General features: G+C 64.2%; 1 protein-coding gene across 3 annotated transcripts in view; it reads left to right on the top strand.

Moving 5' to 3' along the window:
- The window catches only part of LOC132389145 (C-type lectin domain family 10 member A-like), a 124422-nt gene that overhangs the window by 11931 nt on the left and 92145 nt on the right, over positions 1–20346 (top strand). For all 3 annotated transcript variants that reach the window (XM_059961602.1, XM_059961600.1, XM_059961601.1), the window contains exon 5: positions 15596–15747. In XM_059961602.1, the coding sequence (XP_059817585.1) occupies positions 15596–15747 (152 nt within the window). The remainder of the gene's footprint in view (positions 1–15595; positions 15748–20346) is intronic.

Raw genomic sequence — 20346 nt, 5'->3', positions numbered from 1 at the left:
GACCAGACGTGATGACAGTCGACCCCTCACCGGACCAGACGTGGTGACACTCGACCCCTCACCGTGGTGAGGACCAGACGTGGTGACACTCGACCCCTCACCGGACCGGACTGGAAGTGATGACACTCGACCCCTCACCGGGGTGAGGACCAGACGTGGTGACACTCGACCCCTCACCGGAGTGAGGACCAGACGTGGTGACACTCGACCCCTCACCGGTCCAGACGTGGTGACACTCGACCCCTCACCGGACCAGACGTGGTGACACTCGACCCCTCACCGGGGTGAGGACCAGAAGTGGTGACACTCGACCCCTCACCGGACCAGACGTGGTGACACTCGACCCCGGACCGGAGTGAGGACCAGACGTGATGACACTCGACCCCTCACCGGTCCAGACGTGGTGACACTCGACCCCTCACCGGACCAGACGTGGTGACACTCGACCCCTCACCGGACCAGACGTGGTGACACTCGACCCCTCACCGGACCAGACGTGGTGACACTCGACCCCTCACCGGACCAGACGTGGTGGCACTCGACCCCTCACCCGACCAGACGTGGTGGCACTCGACCCCTCACCGGACCAGACGTGGTGGCACTCGACCCCTCACCGGACCAGACGTGGTGACACTCGACCCCTCACCGGGGTGAGGACCAGACGTGGTGACACTCGACCCCTCACCGGACCAGACGTGGTGACACTCGACCCCTCATCGGGGTGAGGACCAGACGTGGTGACACTCGACCCCTCACCGGACCAGACGTGGTGACACTCGACCCCTCACCGGGGTGAGGACCAGAAGTGGTGACACTCGACCCCTCACCGGTCCAGACGTGGTGACACTCGACCCCTCACCGGGGTGAGGACCAGAAGTGGTGACACTCGACCCCTCACCGGACCAGACGTGGTGACACTAGACCCCTCACCGGACCAGACGTGGTGACACTCGACCCCTCACCGGTCCAGACGTGGTGACACTCGACCCCTCACCGGGGTGAGGACCAGACGTGGTGACACTCGACCCCTCACCGGACCAGACGTGGTGACACTCGACCCCTCATCGGGGTGAGGACCAGACGTGGTGACACTCGACCCCTCACCGGACCAGACGTGGTGACACTCGACCCCTCACCGGGGTGAGGACCAGAAGTGGTGACACTCGACCCCTCACCGGACCAGACGTGGTGACACTCGACCCCTCTCCGGGGTGAGGACCAGACGTGGTGACACTCGACACCTCACCGGACCAGACGTGGTGACACTCGACCCCTCACCGGACCAGACGTGGTGACACTCGACACCTCACCGGACCAGACGTGGTGGCACTCGACCCCTCACCGGACCAGACGTGGTGACACTCGACCCCTCACCGGACCAGACGTGGTGACACTCGACCCCTCACCGGACCAAACGTGGTGACACTCGACACCTCACCGGACCAGACGTGATGACAGTCGACCCCTCACCGGACCAGACGTGGTGACACTCGACCCCTCACCGTGGTGAGGACCAGACGTTGTGACACTCGACCCCTCACCAGACCGGACTGGAAGTGATGACACTCGACCCCTCACCGGGGTGAGGACCAGACGTGGTGACACTCGACCCCTCACCGGAGTGAGGACCAGACGTGGTGACACTCGACCCCTCACCGGTCCAGACGTGGTGACACTCGACCCCTCACCGGACCAGACGTGGTGACACTCGACCCCTCACCGGACCAGACGTGGTGACACTCGACCCCTCTCCGGGGTGAGGACCAGACGTGGTGACACTCGACCCCTCTCCGGGGTGAGGACCAGACGTGGTGACACTCGACCCCTCACCGGACCAGACGTGGTGACACTCGACCCCTCACCGGGTTGAGGACCAGACGTGTTGACACTCGACCCCTCACCGGACCAGACGTGGTGACACTCGACCCCTCACCGGGTTGAGGACCAGACATGGTGACACTCGACCCCTCACCGGGTTGAGGACCAGACATGGTGACACTCGACCCCTCACCGGACCAGACGTGGTGACACTCGACCCCTCACCGGGTTGAGGACCAGACGTGGTGACACTCGACCCCTCACCGGACCAGACGTGGTGACACTCGACCCCTCACCGGGGTGAGGACCAGACGTGGTGACACTCGACCCCTCACCGGGTTGAGGATCAGACATGGTGACACTCGACCCCTCACCGGACCAGACGTGGTGACACTCGACCCCTCACCGGGTTGAGGACCAGACATGGTGACACTCGACCCCTCACCGGGGTGAGGACCAGACGTGATGACAGTCGACCCCTCACCGGTCCAGACGTGGTGACACTCGACCCCTCACCGGACCAGACGTGGTGACACTCGACCCCTCACCGGACCAGACGTGGTGACACTCGACCCCTTACCGGACCAGACGTGGTGACACTCGACCCCTCACCGGACCAGACGTGGTGACACTCGACCCCTCACCGGGGTGAGGACCAGACGTGGTGACACTCGACCCCTCACCGGGGTGAGGACCAGAAGTGGTGACACTCGACCCCTCACCGGACCAGACGTGGTGACACTCGACCCCTCACCGGACCGGACTGGAAGTGATGACACTCGACCCCTCACCGGGGTGAGGACCAGACGTGGTGACACTCGACCCCTCACCGGAGTGAGGACCAGACGTGGTGACACTCGACCCCTCACCGGTCCAGACGTGGTGACACTCGACCCCTCACCGGACCAGACGTGGTGACACTCGACCCCTCACCGGGGTGAGGACCAGACGTGGTGACACTCGACCCCTCACCGGACCAGACGTGGTGACACTCGACCCCTCACCGGGTTGAGGACCAGACATGGTGACAATCGACCCCTCACCGGACCAGACGTGGTGACACTCGACCCCTCACCGGACCAGACGTGGTGACACTCGACCCCTCACCGGGGTGAGGACCAGAAGTGGTGACACTCGACCCCTCACCGGACCAGACGTGGTGACACTCGACCCCTCTCCGGGGTGAGGACCAGACGTGGTGACACTCGACACCTCACCGGACCAGACGTGGTGACACTCGACCCCTCACCGGACCAGACGTGGTGACACTCGACACCTCACCGGACCAGACGTGGTGGCACTCGACCCCTCACCGGACCAGACGTGGTGACACTCGACCCCTCACCGGACCAGACGTGGTGACACTCGACCCCTCACCGGACCAGACGTGGTGACACTCGACCCCTCACCGGACCAGACGTGATGACAGTCGACCCCTCACCGGACCAGACGTGGTGACACTCGACCCCTCACGTGGTGAGGACCAGACGTGGTGACACTCGACCCCTCACCGGACCGGACTGGAAGTGATGACACTCGACCCCTCACCGGGGTGAGGACCAGACGTGGTGACACTCGACCCCTCACCGGAGTGAGGACCAGACGTGGTGACACTCGACCCCTCACCGGTCCAGACGTGGTGACACTCGACCCCTCACCGGACCGGACTGGAAGTGATGACACTCGACCCCTCACCGGGGTGAGGACCAGACGTGGTGACACTCGACCCCTCATCGGACCAGACGTGGTGACACTCGACCCCTCATCGGGGTGAGGACCAGACGTGGTGACACTCGACCCCTCACCGGACCAGACGTGGTGACACTCGACCCCTCACTGGGGTGAGGACCAGAAGTGGTGACACTCGACCCCTCACCGGACCAGACGTGGTGACACTCGACCCCTCTCCGGGGTGAGGACCAGACGTGGTGACACTCGACACCTCACCGGACCAGACGTGGTGACACTCGACCCCTCACCGGACCAGACGTGGTGACACTCGACACCTCACCGGACCAGACGTGGTGGCACTCGACCCCTCACCGGACCAGACGTGGTGACACTCGACCCCTCACCGGTCCAGACGTGGTGACACTCGACCCCTCACCGGACCAGACGTGGTGACACTCGACCCCTCACCGGGGTGAGGACCAGACGTGGTGACACTCGACCCCTCACCGGACCAGACGTGGTGACACTCGACCCCTCACCGGGTTGAGGACCAGACATGGTGACAATCGACCCCTCACCGGACCAGACGTGGTGACACTCGACCCCTCACCGGACCAGACGTGGTGACACTCGACCCCTCACCGGGTTGAGGACCAGACATGGTGACACTCGACCCCTCACCGGGTTGAGGACCAGACATGGTGACACTCGACCCCTCACCGGACCAGACGTGGTGACACTCGACCCCTCACCGGGTTGAGGACCAGACATGGTGACACTCGACCCCTCACTGGGTTGAGGACCAGACATGGTGACACTCGACCCCTCACCGGACCAGACGTCGTCACACTCGACCCCTCACCGGGTTGAGGACCAGACATGGTGACACTCGACCCCTCACCGGACCAGACGTGGTGACACTCGACCCCTCACCGGGTTGAGGACCAGACGTGGTGACACTCGACCCCTCACCGGACCAGACGTGGTGACACTCGACCCCTCACCGGGGTGAGGACCAGACGTGGTGACACTCGACCCCTCACCGGGTTGAGGACCAGACATGGTGACACTCGACCCCTCATCGGACCAGACGTGGTGACACTCGACCCCTCATCGGGGTGAGGACCAGACGTGGTGACACTCGACCCCTCACCGGACCAGACGTGGTGACACTCGACCCCTCACCGGGGTGAGGACCAGAAGTGGTGACACTCGACCCCTCACCGGACCAGACGTGGTGACACTCGACCCCTCTCCGGAGTGAGGACCAGACGTGGTGACACTCGACACCTCACCGGACCAGACGTGGTGACACTCGACCCCTCACCGGACCAGACGTGGTGACACTCGACACCTCACCGGACAAGACGTGGTGGCACTCGACCCCTCACCGGACCAGACGTGGTGACACTCGACCCCTCACCGGTCCAGACGTGGTGACACTCGACCCCTCACCGGACCAGACGTGGTGACACTCGACCCCTCACCGGGGTGAGGACCAGACGTGGTGACACTCGACCCCTCACCGGACCAGACGTGGTGACACTCGACCCCTCACCGGGTTGAGGACCAGACATGGTGACAATCGACCCCTCACCGGACCAGACGTGGTGACACTCGACCCCTCACCGGACCAGACGTGGTGACACTCGACCCCTCACCGGGTTGAGGACCAGACATGGTGACACTCGACCCCTCACCGGGTTGAGGACCAGACATGGTGACACTCGACCCCTCACCGGACCAGACGTGGTGACACTCGACCCCTCACTGGGTTGAGGACCAGACATGGTGACACTCGACCCCTCACTGGGTTGAGGACCAGACATGGTGACACTCGACCCCTCACCGGACCAGACGTCGTCACACTCGACCCCTCACCTGGTTGAGGACCAGACATGGTGACACTCGACCCCTCACCGGACCAGACGTGGTGACACTCGACCCCTCACCGGGTTGAGGACCAGACGTGGTGACACTCGACCCCTCACCGGACCAGACGTGGTGACACTCGACCCCTCACCGGGGTGAGGACCAGACGTGGTGACACTCGACCCCTCACCGGGTTGAGGACCAGACATGGTGACACTCGACCCCTCACCGGACCAGACGTGGTGACACTCGACCCCTCACCGGGTTGAGGACCAGACATGGTGACAATCGACCCCGGACCGGAGTGAGGACCAGACGTGATGACAGTCGACCCCTCACCGGTCCAGACGTGGTGACACTCGACCCCTCACCGGACCAGACGTGGTGACACTCGACCCCTCACCGGACCAGACGTGGTGACACTCGACCGCTCACCGGACCAGACGTGGTGACACTCGACCCCTCACCGGACCAGACGTGGTGACACTCGACCCCTCACCGGGGTGAGGACCAGACGTGGTGACACTCGACCCCTCATCGGGGTGAGGACCAGAAGTGGTGACACTCGACCCCTCACCGGGTTGAGCACCAGACATGGTGACAATCGACCCCGGACCGGAGTGAGGACCAGACGTGATGACAGTCGACCCCTCACCGGTCCAGACGTGGTGACACTCGACCCCTCACCGGACCAGACGTGGTGACACTCGACCCCTCACCGGACCAGACGTGGTGACACTCGACCCCTCACCGGACCAGACGTGGTGACACTCGACCCCTCACCGGACCAGACGTGGTGACACTCGACCCCTCACCGGGGTGAGGACCAGACGTGGTGACACTCGACCCCTCATCGGGGTGAGGACCAGACGTGGTGACACTCGACCCCTCATCGGGGTGAGGACCAGACATGGTGACACTCGACCCCTCACCGGGGTGAGGACCAGACGTGGTGACACTCGACCCCTCACCGGACCAGACGTGGCGACACTCGACCCCTCACCGGACCAGAAGTGGTGACACTCGACCCCTCACCGGACCAGACGTGGTGACACTCGACCCCTCACCGGGGTGAGGACCAGACGTGGTGACACTCGACCCCTCACTGGACCGGACTGGAAGTGATGACACTCGACCCCTCACCGGGGTGAGGACCAGACGTGGTGACACTCGACCCCTCACCGGAGTGAGGACCAGACGTGATGACAGTCGACCCCTCACCGGTCCAGACGTAGTGACACTCGACCCCTCACCGGACCAGACGTGGTGACACTCGACCCCTCACCGGGGTGAGGACCAGACGTGGTGACACTCGACCCCTCTCCGGGGTGAGGACCAGACGTGGTGACACTCGACCCCTCACCGGACCAGACGTGGTGACACTCGACCCCTCACCGGAGTGAGGACCAGACGTGATGACAGTCGACCCCTCACCGGTCCAGACGTGGTGACACTCGACCCCTCACCGCACCAGACGTGGTGACACTCGACCCCTCACCGGGGTGAGGACCAGACGTGGTGACACTCGACCCCTCTCCGGGGTGAGGACCAGACGTGGTGACACTCGACCCCTCACCGGACCAGACGTGGTGACACTCGACCCCTCACCGGGTTGAGGACCAGACGTGGTGACACTCGACCCCTCACCGGACCAGACGTGGTGACACTCGACCCCTCACCGGGTTGAGGACCAGACGTGGTGACACTCGACTCCTCACCGGGGTGAGGACCAGACATGGTGACACTCGACCCCTCACCGGACCAGACGTGGTGACACTCGACCCCTCACCGGACCAGACGTGGTGACACTCGACCCCTCACCGGACCAGACGTGGTGACACTCGACCCCTCTCCGGGGTGAGGACCAGACGTGGTGACAATCGACCCCGGACCGGAGTGAGGACCAGACGTGGTGACACTCGACCCCTCATCGGGGTGAGGACCAGAAGTGGTGACACTCGACCCCTCACCGGACCAGAAGTGGTGACACTCGACCCCTCATCGGGGTGAGGACCAGACGTGGTGACAGTCGACCCCTCACCAGACCAGACGTGGTGACACTCGACCCCTCACCGGACCAGACGTGGTGACACTCGACCCCTCACCGGGTTGAGGACCAGACGTGGTGACACTCGACCCCTCACCGGACCAGACGTGGTGACACTCGACCCCTCACCGGTCCAGACGTGGTGACACTCGACCCCTCACCGGACCAGACGTGGTGACACTCGACCCCTCACCGGACCAGACGTGGTGACACTCGACCCCTCACCGGGTTGAGGACCAGACGTGGTGACACTCGACCCCTCACCGGACCAGACGTGGTGACACTCGACCCCTCATCGGGGTGAGGACCAGAAGTGGTGACACTCGACCACTCACCGGACCAGACGTGGTGACACTCGACCCCTCACCGGGGTGAGGACCAGAAGTGGTGACACTCGACCCCTCACCGGTCCAGACGTGGTGACACTCGACCCCTCATCGGGGTGAGGACCAGACGTGGTGACACTCGACCCCTCACCGGGGTGAGGACCAGAAGTGGTGACACTCGACCCCTCACCGGACCAGACGTGGTGACACTCGACCCCTCTCCGGGGTGAGGACCAGACGTGGTGACACTCGACCCCTCACCGGACCAGACGTGGTGACACTCGACCCCTCACCGGACCAGACGTGGTGACACTCGACCCCTCTCCGGGGTGAGGACCAGACGTGGTGACACTCGACCCCTCACCGGACCAGACGTGATGACACTCGACCCCTCATCGGGGTGAGGACCAGACGTGGTGACACTCGACCCCTCACCGGACCAGACGTGGTGACACTCGACCCCTCACCGGGGTGAGGACCAGACGTGGTGACACTCGACCCCTCACCGGACCAGACGTGGTGACACTCGACCCCTCACCGGGGTGAGGACCAGACGTGGTGACACTCGACCCCTCACCGGACCAGACGTGGTGACACTCGACCCCTCACCGGGGTGAGGACCAGACGTGGTGACACTCGACCCCTCACCGGACCAGACGTGGTGACACTCGACCCCTCACCGGGGTGAGGACCAGACGTGGTGACACTCGACCCCTCACCGGACCAGACGTGGTGACACTCGACCCCTCACCGGACCAGACGTGGTGACACTCGACCCCTCACCGGGGTGAGGACCAGAAGTGGTGACACTCGACCCCTCACCGGACCAGACGTGGTGACACTCGACCCCTCTCCGGGGTGAGGACCAGACGTGGTGACACTCGACCCCTCATCGGGGTGAGGACCAGATGTGGTCACACTCGACCCCTCACCGGACCAGACGTGGTGACGCTCGACCCCTCACCGGACCAGACGTGGTGACACTCGACCCTTCACCGGGGTGAGGACCAGAAGTGGTGACACTCGACCCCTCACCGGACCAGACGTGGTGACACTCGACCCCTCACCGGACCAGACGTGGTGACACTCGACCCCTCTCCGGGGTGAGGACCAGACGTGGTGACACTCGACCCCTCACCGGTCCAGACGTGGTGACACTCGACCCCTCACCGGGGTGAGGACCAGACGTGGTGACACTCGACCCCTCACCGGACCAGACGTGGTGACACTCGACCCCTCACCGGGGTGAGGACCAGACGTGGTGACACTCGACCCCTCACCGGGGTGAGGACCAGACGTGGTGACACTCGACCCCTCACCGGACCAGACGTGATGACAGTCGACCCCTCACCGGACCAGACGTGGTGACACTCGACCCCTCACCGGACCAGACGTGGTGACACTCGACCCCTCTCCGGGGTGAGGACCAGAAGTGGTGACACTCGACCCCTCACCGGACCAGACGTGGTGACACTCGACCCCTCTCCGGGGTGAGGACCAGAAGTGGTGACACTCGACCCCTCTCCGGGGTGAGGACCAGACGTGGTGACACTCGACACCTCACCGGACCAGACGTGGTGACACTCGACCCCTCACCGGACCAGACGTGGTGACACTCGACCCCTCACCGGACCAGACGTGGTGACACTCGACCCCTCACCGGACCAGACGTGGTGACACTCGACCCCTCACCGGGTTGAGGACCAGAAGTGGTGACACTCGACACCTCACCGGACCAGACGTCGTGACACTCGACCCCTCACCGGACCAGACGTGGTGACACTTGACCCCTCACCGGGGTGAGGACCAGAAGTGGTGACACTCGACCCCTCACCGGACCAGACGTGGTGACACTCGACCCCTCACCGGACCAGATGTGGTGACACTCGACCCCTCATCGGGGTGAGGACCAGACGTGGTGACACTCGACCCCTCACCGGGGTGAGGACCAGAAGTGGTGACACTCGACACCTCACCGGACCAGACGTGGTGACACTCGACCCCTCATCGGGGTGAGGACCAGACGTGGTGACACTCGACCCCTCACCGGACCAGACGTGGTGACACTCGACCCCTCACCGGACCAGACGTGGTGACACTCGACCCCTCACCGGACCAGAAGTGGTGACACTCGACACCTCACCGGACCAGACGTGGTGACACTCGACCCCTCACCGGACCAGACGTGGTGACACTCGACCCCTCACCGGGTTGAGGACCAGACGTGGTGACACTCGACCCCTCACCGGACCAGACGTGGTGACACTCGACCCCTCACCGGTCCAGACGTGGTGACACTCGACCCCTCACCGGGGTGAGGACCAGACGTGGTGACACTCGACCCCTCACCGTACCAGACGTGGTGACACTCGACCCCTCACCGGACCAGACGTGGGACACTCGACCCCTCTCCGGGGTGAGGACCAGACGTGGTGACACTCGACCCCTCACCGGTCCAGACGTGGTGACACTCGACCCCTCACCGGGGTGAGGACCAGACGTGGTGACACTCGACCCCTCACCGGACCAGACGTGGTGACACTCGACCCCTCACCGGGGTGAGGACCAGACGTGGTGACACTCGACCCCTCACCGGGGTGAGGACCAGACGTGGTGACACTCGACCCCTCACCGGACCAGACGTGATGACAGTCGACCCCTCACCGGACCAGACGTGGTGACACTCGACCCCTCACCGGACCAGACGTGGTGACACTCGACCCCTCTCCGGGGTGAGGACCAGAAGTGGTGACACTCGACCCCTCACCGGACCAGACGTGGTGACACTCGACCCCTCTCCGGGGTGAGGACCAGAAGTGGTGACACTCGACCCCTCTCCGGGGTGAGGACCAGACGTGGTGACACTCGACACCTCACCGGACCAGACGTGGTGACACTCGACCCCTCACCGGACCAGACGTGGTGACACTCGACCCCTCACCGGACCAGACGTGGTGACACTCGACCCCTCACCGGACCAGACGTGGTGACACTCGACCCCTCACCGGGTTGAGGACCAGAAGTGGTGACACTCGACACCTCACCGGACCAGACGTCGTGACACTCGACCCCTCACCGGACCAGACGTGGTGACACTTGACCCCTCACCGGGGTGAGGACCAGAAGTGGTGACACTCGACCCCTCACCGGACCAGACGTGGTGACACTCGACCCCTCACCGGACCAGATGTGGTGACACTCGACCCCTCATCGGGGTGAGGACCAGACGTGGTGACACTCGACCCCTCACCGGGGTGAGGACCAGAAGTGGTGACACTCGACACCTCACCGGACCAGACGTGGTGACACTCGACCCCTCATCGGGGTGAGGACCAGACGTGGTGACACTCGACCCCTCACCGGACCAGACGTGGTGACACTCGACCCCTCACCGGACCAGACGTGGTGACACTCGACCCCTCACCGGACCAGAAGTGGTGACACTCGACACCTCACCGGACCAGACGTGGTGACACTCGACCCCTCACCGGACCAGACGTGGTGACACTCGACCCCTCACCGGGTTGAGGACCAGACGTGGTGACACTCGACCCCTCACCGGACCAGACGTGGTGACACTCGACCCCTCACCGGTCCAGACGTGGTGACACTCGACCCCTCACCGGGGTGAGGACCAGACGTGGTGACACTCGACCCCTCACCGGACCAGACGTGGTGACACTCGACCCCTCACCGGGGTGAGGACCAGACGTGGTGACACTCGACCCCTCACCGGGGTGAGGACCAGACGTGGTGACACTCGACCCCTCACCGGACCAGACGTGATGACAGTCGACCCCTCACCGGACCAGACGTGGTGACACTCGACCCCTCACCGGACCAGACGTGGTGACACTCGACCCCTCACCGGGGTGAGGACCAGAAGTGGTGACACTCGACCCCTCACCGGACCAGACGTGGTAACACTCGACCCCTCACCGGGGTGAGGACCAGACGTGGTGACACTCGACCCCTCACCGGGTTGAGGACCAGAAGTGGTGACACTCGACACCTCACCGGACCAGACGTCGTGACACTCGACCCCTCACCGGACCAGACGTGGTGACACTTGACCCCTCACCGGGGTGAGGACCAGAAGTGGTGACACTCGACCCCTCACCGGACCAGACGTGGTGACACTCGACCCCTCACCGGACCAGACGTGGTGACACTCGACCCCTCATCGGGGTGAGGACCAGACGTGGTGACACTCGACCCCTCACCGGGGTGAGGACCAGAAGTGGTGACACTCGACACCTCACCGGACCAGACGTGGTGACACTCGACCCCTCATCGGGGTGAGGACCAGACGTGGTGACACTCGACCCCTCACCGGACCAGACGTGGTGACACTCGACCCCTCACCGGACCAGACGTGGTGACACTCGACCCCTCACCGGACCAGAAGTGGTGACACTCGACACCTCACCGGACCAGACGTGGTGACACTCGACCCCTCACCGGACCAGACGTGGTGACACTCGACCCCTCACCGGGTTGAGGACCAGACGTGGTGACACTCGACCCCTCACCGGACCAGACGTGGTGACACTCGACCCCTCACCGGACCAGACGTGGTGACACTCGACCCCTCACCGGGTTGAGGACCAGACATGCTGACACTCGACACCTCACCGGACCAGACGTGCTGACACTCAACCCCTCACCGGACCAGACGTGGTGACACTCGACCCCTCACTGGACCAGAAGTGGTGACACTCGACCCCTCACCGGACCAGACGTGGTGACACTCGACCCCTCTCCGGGTTGAGGACCAGAAGTGGTGACACTCGACCCCTCACCGGACAGACGTGGTGACACTCGACCCCTCATCGGGGTGAGGACCAGACGTGGTGACACTCGACCCCTCACCGGGTTGAGGACCAGACGTGGTGACACTCGACCCCTCACCGGACCAGACGTGGTGACACTCGACCCCTCACCGGAGTGAGGACCAGACATGGTGACACTCGACACCTCACCGGACCAGAAGTGGTGACACTCGACCCCTCACCGGACCAGACGTGGTGACACTCGACCCCTCACCGGACCAGACGTGGTGACACTCGACATCTCATCGGGGTGAGGACCAGACGTGGTGACACTCGACCCCTCACCGGACCAGACGTGGTGACACTCGACCCCTCACCGGACCAGACGTGGTGACACTCGACCCCTCACCGGACCAGACGTGGTGACACTCGACCCCTCACCGGGGTGAGGACCAGACGTGGTGACACTCGACCCCTCACCGGGTTGAGGACCAGACGTGGTGACACTCGACCCCTCACCGGACCAGACGTGGTGACACTCGACCCCTCATCGGGGTGAGGACCAGACGTGGTGACACTCGACCCCTCACCGGGTTGAGGACCAGACGTGGTGACACTCGACCCCTCACCGGGGTGAGGACCAGACGTGGTGACACTCGACCCCTCACCGGGGTGAGGACCAGACGTGGTGTCACTCGACCCCTCACCGGGTTGAGGACCAGACGTGGTGACACTCGACCCCTCACCGGGGTGAGGACCAGACATGGTGACACTCAACCCCTCTCCGGGTTGAGGACCAGACGTGGTGACACTCGACCCCTCACCGGAGTGAGGACCAGACATGGTGACACTCAACCCCTCATAGTGGTTTATATTGGGTCTACATTCCACCCAGCCCTTCTTTTTGATGTGGGCACGGAGCAGAGACCGGTCTGCCTGTCGTTGTGGGTTGGTATGGATTCCTAGACCTTCATTTGACTCTCTGCTGGGAAAAGATCGGCTTGATAGACCATGACCCATAGCTGTGGAATCATCTGTCTGTGGAGGTTTGTCGACCTTAACTGGGAAATTGACTTGCTCTATAGATCACTGAACTCTTTTCACGGGGATGGACCTGGTCTGGCCCGTCGCTGCCTGGTGAAGGGTCTGTCAGCTCAGTGGGTCAGGTGGAAGTCTGTTCGGACTAGCATCAGCAGATAAGAAATCGGAGCAGAAGTCGGCGATCTGGCCTGTCGAGCTTGCTCCACCATTCAATAAGGTCATGGCTGATCTGGCCTTGGACTCATCTCCTCCAAACTGCCTTTTCCCCATCACCCTTAATTCCCTATCATGCAGAAATCTATCCAACCTTGTCTGAAATATATTTACTCAGGTCGCCTCCACTGCTTCATTGGGTAGAGAATTCCACAGATTCACCATTCTCTGGGAAAAGCAGTTCCTCCTCATCTCTGTCTTAAATCTACTCCCCTGAATCTCGAGGCAATGTCTCCTCGTTCTAGTCTCACCTGCCAGTGGAGACAACTTTCCTTCCTCTGTATTATCTATCCCTTTCATGATTTTATATGTTTCTGTAAGATCTCCTCTCATTCTTCTGAATTGCAGCAAGTACTGTCCCAGCAACTCAATCTCTCCTCATAGTCTAAAATCTCTGAAATCTACCTGGTGAGCCTCTCCTGCACCACCTCCAAAGCCAGTCTATCCTTCCTCAAGTTAGGAGACCAGAACTGCACGCAGTACTCCAGTGCAGCCTCACCCGTACATTGTACAGTTGCAGCATAACCACCCTGCTCTTAAATTCAATCCCTCCAGCAATGAAGGTCAACTTGCCTTCTTGATAGCCCGCTGCTCCTGCAAACCAGCCTTTTGTGATTCATGCACATACACTCCCCAGTCCCTCCGCACAGCAGCCTGCTGCAATCTTTTACTATTTAATTAATAATCTGTTTCCATTTTTTCTCCCAAAGCGGATGACTTCTTATTTACCGACATTGTACTCCATCTGCCTGACCCTTGCCCACTCACTTAACCCATCTCTATCTCCCTGCAGGTTCTCCATACCTTCTGCACAATTTGCTTTTCCACTCAATTTAGTGTCATCAGCAAACTTAGACACACCACATTCATTCCCTCTTCCAGATTGTTCATGTACATCATGAACAGTTGTGGGCCCAACACCGACCCCTGCGGCTCACCACTCACCACTGATTGCCAACCAGAGTAACACCCGTGTATCCCAATCTCTGCTTTCTATTCATTAGCCAATCCTCTATCCATGCTAATACATCACCCCAGCTCCATACGTCCTTATCTCATGGATAAGTCTTTGATGTGGCATTTTATCAAACGCCTTCTGAAAATCCAAGTAAATAACATCCACCTGATCCCCTCTGTCCAATGCACCTATTCTATCCTAAAAAAAACTCCAGTAAGTTTGTCAAACGGGACCTGCCTTTGCAGAATCCATGCTGCATTTGACTGATAGATCCATTTCTTTCCAGATCATCAGGGGTAAGTTTTTTACATAGAGGGTTGTGAGTGCCTGGAATGACTTGCCAGGGATGGTGGTGAAGGCTAAAACATTAGGGGTATTTAAGAGCCTCTTGGACAGGCACATAGATGAAAGAAAATGGAGGGTTATGGGGTAGTGTGGGTTTAGTACTTTTTTTAGGAATTATATGGGTTGGCACAACATGGAGGACTGAGGGGCCTGTGCTGTGACGTAGTGTTCCATGGCTCTCTGGTTCGCTATTTCTTCTTTAATGATAAGCTTCAATCATTATCCCATCAACAGACGTTAAACTAACAGACCTAGAGATCACTGCCCTCTGCCTACATCCCTTTTTGAACAGTGTCGCGACAGACACTGTCTTCCAATCCACCGGGACCTGCAGAGAGTCCGGAGAACATTGGTAAATCATCACCAACATTCCTGCCATTTCTTTCAGTACCCTGGGATGCGTTCCATCAGGAGCAGGGGTCTTACCTATCTGGGTGTTGTGCAACGGTCCTGACTGCTGGCCGTCCTTCTGCCCCTCCCACAGAGTGTGTCTATGGAGCCCCTGACTGATCCCCGCCTGTTCCTCCTGCAGAGTGCCCCACCAGGATCTGCGACCCGGGCTGGATCCTGTTCGGCAGGAGCTGCTTCCTGTTCAGTAACGTCAGCCAGAGCTGGGAGCAGAGTGGAGAGGCCTGCATCCAGCTGCAGGGGTACCTGGCCATTATCAGCAGCAAGAAGATGCAGGTAAGAGACTATCACCCCCCAGTCACCGGACCCTGGTGGAAGGGACCTGGCTCCACCCAGTAACTGTGCATGAGATCCCTCTGGGGAGGGCCCTCCCTTCCCACCCTCCCCACCCTCCCCACCCTCCCCAGCCCTCACCCTGCACCTGAACATCTGTGGGAGGAACCTTCCCTCCCCGGTCACCCTAAAATATGGAACAGCACTGAATGGACCCTGTCCTCGTCTCCCATGTCCCGCAGCACCGGGAGCCCCTCAGAAAACACCTCCACCCTCCCCGGTCACTCAGCCCGCAGATCCCCTCGGGATGACGTCGACCCTCGCTGCTCACCCTAGACCCAGAGCCTCACGGAACGGCCCCCACCTCCCCGATCACCCTGCTCCCAGTGCCCCTCGGTACAGCCTCCACCTCCCCGGTCACCCTGCTCCCAGTGCCCCTCGGGACAGCCTCCACCTCCCCGGAAACCCTGCTCCCAGTGCCCCTCGGGACAGCCTGCACCCGCCCCGGTCACCCTGCTCCCAGTGCCCCTCGGGACAGACTGCACCCTCCCCGGTCACCCTGCTCCCAGTGCCCCTCGGGACAAGCCTGCACCCTCCCCGGTCACCCTGCTCCCAGTGCCCCTCGGGACAGCCTGCACCCTCCCCGGTCACCCTGCTCCCAGTGCCCCTCGGGACATCCTGCACCCTCCCCGGTCACCCTACTCCCAGTGCCCCTCGGGACAGCCTCCACATCCCCAGTCAACCTGCTCCCAGTGCCCCTCGGGACAGCCTGCACCCTCCTCGGTCACCCTGCTCCCAGTGCCCCTCGGGACAGCCTGCTCCCTCCCCGGTCACCCTGCTCCCAGCGCCCCTCGGGACAGCCTTCACCCTCCCCGGTCACCCTGCTCCCAGCGCCCCTCGGGACAGCCTGCACCCTCCCCGGTCACCCTGCTCCCAGTGCCCCTCGGGACAGCCTGCACAATCCCCGGTCACCCTGCTCCCAGTGCCCCTCGGGACAGCCTGCACCCTCCCCGGTCACCCTGCTCCCAGTTCCCCTCGGGACAGCCTGCACCCTCCCCGGTCACCCTGCTCCCAGTGCCCCTCGGGACAGCCTTCCTCCTCCCCGGTCACCCTGCTCCCAGTGCCCCTCGGGACAGCCTTCCTCCTCCCCGGTCACCCTGCTCCCAGTGCCCCTCGGGACAGCCTGCACCTTCCCCGGTCACCCTGCTCCCAGTGCCCCTCGGGACAGCCTTCCTCCTCCCCGGTCACCCTGTTCCCAGTGCCCCTCGGGACAGCCTTCCTCCTCACCGGTCACCCTGCTCCCAGTGCCCCTCGGGACAGCCTGCACCCTCCCCGGTCACCCTGCTCCCAGTGCCCCTCGGGACAGCCTGCACCCTCCCCGGTCACCCTGCTCCCAGTGCCCCTCAGGACAGCCTGCACCCTCCCCGGTCACCCTGCTCCCAGTTCCCCTCGGGACAGCCTCCACCCTCCCCGGTCACCCTGCTCCCAGTGCCCCTCAGGACAGCCTCCACCTCCCCGGTCACACTGCTCCCAGTGCCCCTCGGGACAGCCTGCACCCTCGCCGGTCACCCTGCTCCCAGTGCCCCTCGGGACAGCCTGCACCCTCCCCGGTCACACTGCTCCCAGTGCCCCTCGGGACAGCCTCCACCTCCCCGGTCACCCTGCTCCCAGTGCCCCTCGGGACAGCCTGCACCCTCCCCGGTCACCCTGCTCCCAGTGCCCCTCGGGACAGCCTCCTCCTCCCCGGTCACCCTGCTCCCAGTGCCCCCCGGGACAGCCTTCACCTCCCTGGTCACCCTGCTCCCAGTGCCCCTCGGGACAGCCTCCACCTCCCCGGTCACCCTGCTCCCAGTGCCCCTCGGGACAGCCTGCACCCTCCCCGGTCACCCTGCTCCCAGTGCCCCTCGGGACAGCCTGCACCCTCCCCGGACGCCCTGTTCCCAGTGCCCCTCGGGACAGCCTGCACCCTCCCCGGTCACCCTGCTCCCAGTGCCCCTCGGGACAGCCTGCACCTCCCTGGTCACCCTGCTCCCAGTGCCCCTCGGGACAGCCTGCACCCTCCCCGGTTACCCTGCTCCCAGTGCACCTCGGGACAGCCTCCACCTCCCCGGTCACCCTGCTCCCAGTGCCCCTCGGGACAGCCTGCACCCTCCCCGGTCACCCTGCTCCCAGTGCTCCTCGGGACAGCCTGCACCCTCCCCGGTCACCCTGCTCCCAGTGCCCCTCGGGACAGCCTGCACCCTCCCCGGTCACCCTGCTCCCAGTGCTCCTCGGGACAGCCTGCACCCTCCCCGGTCACCCTGCTCGCAGTGCCCCTCGGGACAGCCTGCACCCTCCCCGGTCACCCTGCTCCCAGTGCCCCTCGGGACAGCCTGCACCCTCCCCGGTCACCCTGCTCCCAGTGCCCCTCGGGACAGCCTGCACCCTCCCCGGTCACCCTGCTCCCAGTGCCCCTCGGGACAGCCTGCACCCTCCCCGGTCACCCTGCTCCCAGTGCCCCTCGGGACTGCCTGCACCCTCCCCGGTCACCCTGCTCCCAGTGCCCCTCGGGACAGCCTGCACCCTCCCCGGTCACCCTGCTCCCAGTGCCCCTCTGGACAGCCTGCACCCTCCCCGGTCAACCTTCTCCCAGTGCCCCTCGGGACAGCCTGCACCCTCCCCGGTCACCCTGCACCCAGTGCCACTCGGGACAGACTGCACCCTCCCCGGTCACCCTGCTCCCAGTGCCCCTCGGGGCAGCCTGCACCCTCCCCGGTCACCCTGCTCCCAGTGCCCCTCGGGACAGCCTGCACCCTCCCCGGTCACCCTGCTCCCAGTGCCACTCGGGACAGCCTGCACCCTCCCCGGTCACCCTGCTCCCAGTGCCCCTCGGGACAGCCTGCACCCTCCCCGGTCACCCTGCTCCCAGTGCCGCTCGGGACAGCCTGCACCCTCCCCGGTCACCCTGCTCCCAGTGCCCCTCGGGACAGCCTCCACCTCCCCGGTCACCCTGCTCCCAGTGCTCCTCGGGACAGCCTGCACCCTCCCCGGTCGCCCTGTTCCCAGTGCCCCTCGGGACAGCCTGCACCCTCCCCGGTCACCCTGCTCCCAGTGCCCCTCGGGACAGCCTGCACCTCCCTGGTCACCCTGCTCCCAGTGCCCCTCGGGACAGCCTGCACCCTCCCCGGTTACCCTGCTCCCAGTGCACCTCGGGACAGCCTCCAGCTCCCCGGTCACCCTGCTCCCAGTGCCCCTCGGGACAGCCTGCACCCTCCCCAGTCACCCTGCTCCCAGTGCTCCTCGGGACAGCCTGCACCCTCCCCGGTCACCCTGCTCCCAGTGCTCCTCGGGACAGCCTGCACCCTCCCCGGTCACCCTGCACCCAGTGCCCCTCGGGACAGCCTGCACCCTCCCCGGTCATCCTGCTCCCAGTGCCCCTCGGGACAGCCTGCACACTCCCCGGTCACCCTGCTCCCAGTGCCCCTCGGAACAGCCTGCACCCTCCCCGGTCACCCTGCTCCCAGTGCCCCTCGGGACAGCCTCCACCTCCCCGGTCACCCTGCTCCCAGTGCCCCTCGAGACAGCCTGCACCCTCGCCGGTCACCCTGCTCCCAGTGCCCCTGGGGACAGCCTGCACCCTCCCCGGTCACCCTGCTCCCAGTGCCCCTGGGGACAGCCTGCACCCTCCCCGGTCACCCTGCTCCCAGTGCCCCTCGGGATAGCCTGCACCCTCCCCGGTCACCCTGCTCCCAGTGCCCCTCAGGACAGCCTGCACCCTCCCCGGTCACCCTGCTCCCAGTGCCCCTCGGGACAGCCTGCACCCTCCCCGGTCACCCTGCTCCCAGTGCCCCTCGGGACAGCCTCCACCTCCCCGGTCACCCTGCTCCCAGTGCCCCTCGGGACAGCCAACACCCTCCCCGGTCACCCTGCTCCCAGTGCCCCTCGGGACAGCCTGCACCCTCCTCGGTCACCCTGCTCCCAGTGCCCCTCGGGACAGCCTGCACCCTCCCCGGTCACCCTGCTCCCAGTGCCCCTCGGGACAGCCTGCACCCTCCCCGGTCACCCTGCTCCCAGTGCCCCTCGGGACAGCCTCCACCCTCCCCGGTCACCCTGCTCCCAGTGCCACACGGGACAGCCTGCACCCTCCCGGGTCACTCTGCTCCCAGTACCCCTCGGGACAGCCTGCACCCTCCCCGGTCACACTGCTCCCAGTGCCCCTGGGGACAGCCTGCACCCTCCCCGGTCACCCTGCTCCCAGTGCCCCTCGGGACAGCCTCCACCCTCCCCGGTCACCCTGCTCCCAGTGCCACACGGGACAGCCTCAAAGTCCCCGGTCACTCTGCTCCCAGTGCCCCTCGGGACAGCCTGCACCCTCCCCGGTCACACTGCTCCCAGTGCCCCCCGGGACAGCCTTCCTCCTCCCCGGTCACCCTGCTCCCAGTGCCCCTCGGGACAGCCTGCACCCTCCCCGGTCACCCTGCTCCCAGTGCCCCTCGGGACAGCCTTCCACCCCCCCGGTCACTCTGCTCCCAGTGCCCCTCGGGACAGACTGCACCCTCCCCGGTCACCCTGCTCCCAGTGCCCCTCGGGACAGCCTCCACCTCCCCGGTCACTCTGCTCCCA

This window comes from Hypanus sabinus, unplaced genomic scaffold, assembly GCF_030144855.1.
Source record: "Hypanus sabinus isolate sHypSab1 unplaced genomic scaffold, sHypSab1.hap1 scaffold_483, whole genome shotgun sequence".
Classification (NCBI taxonomy): Eukaryota; Metazoa; Chordata; class Chondrichthyes; order Myliobatiformes; family Dasyatidae; genus Hypanus; species Hypanus sabinus.
The sequence above is the reverse complement of the archived record's forward strand: the minus strand, read 5'-3'. Positions and strand labels throughout refer to the sequence as shown.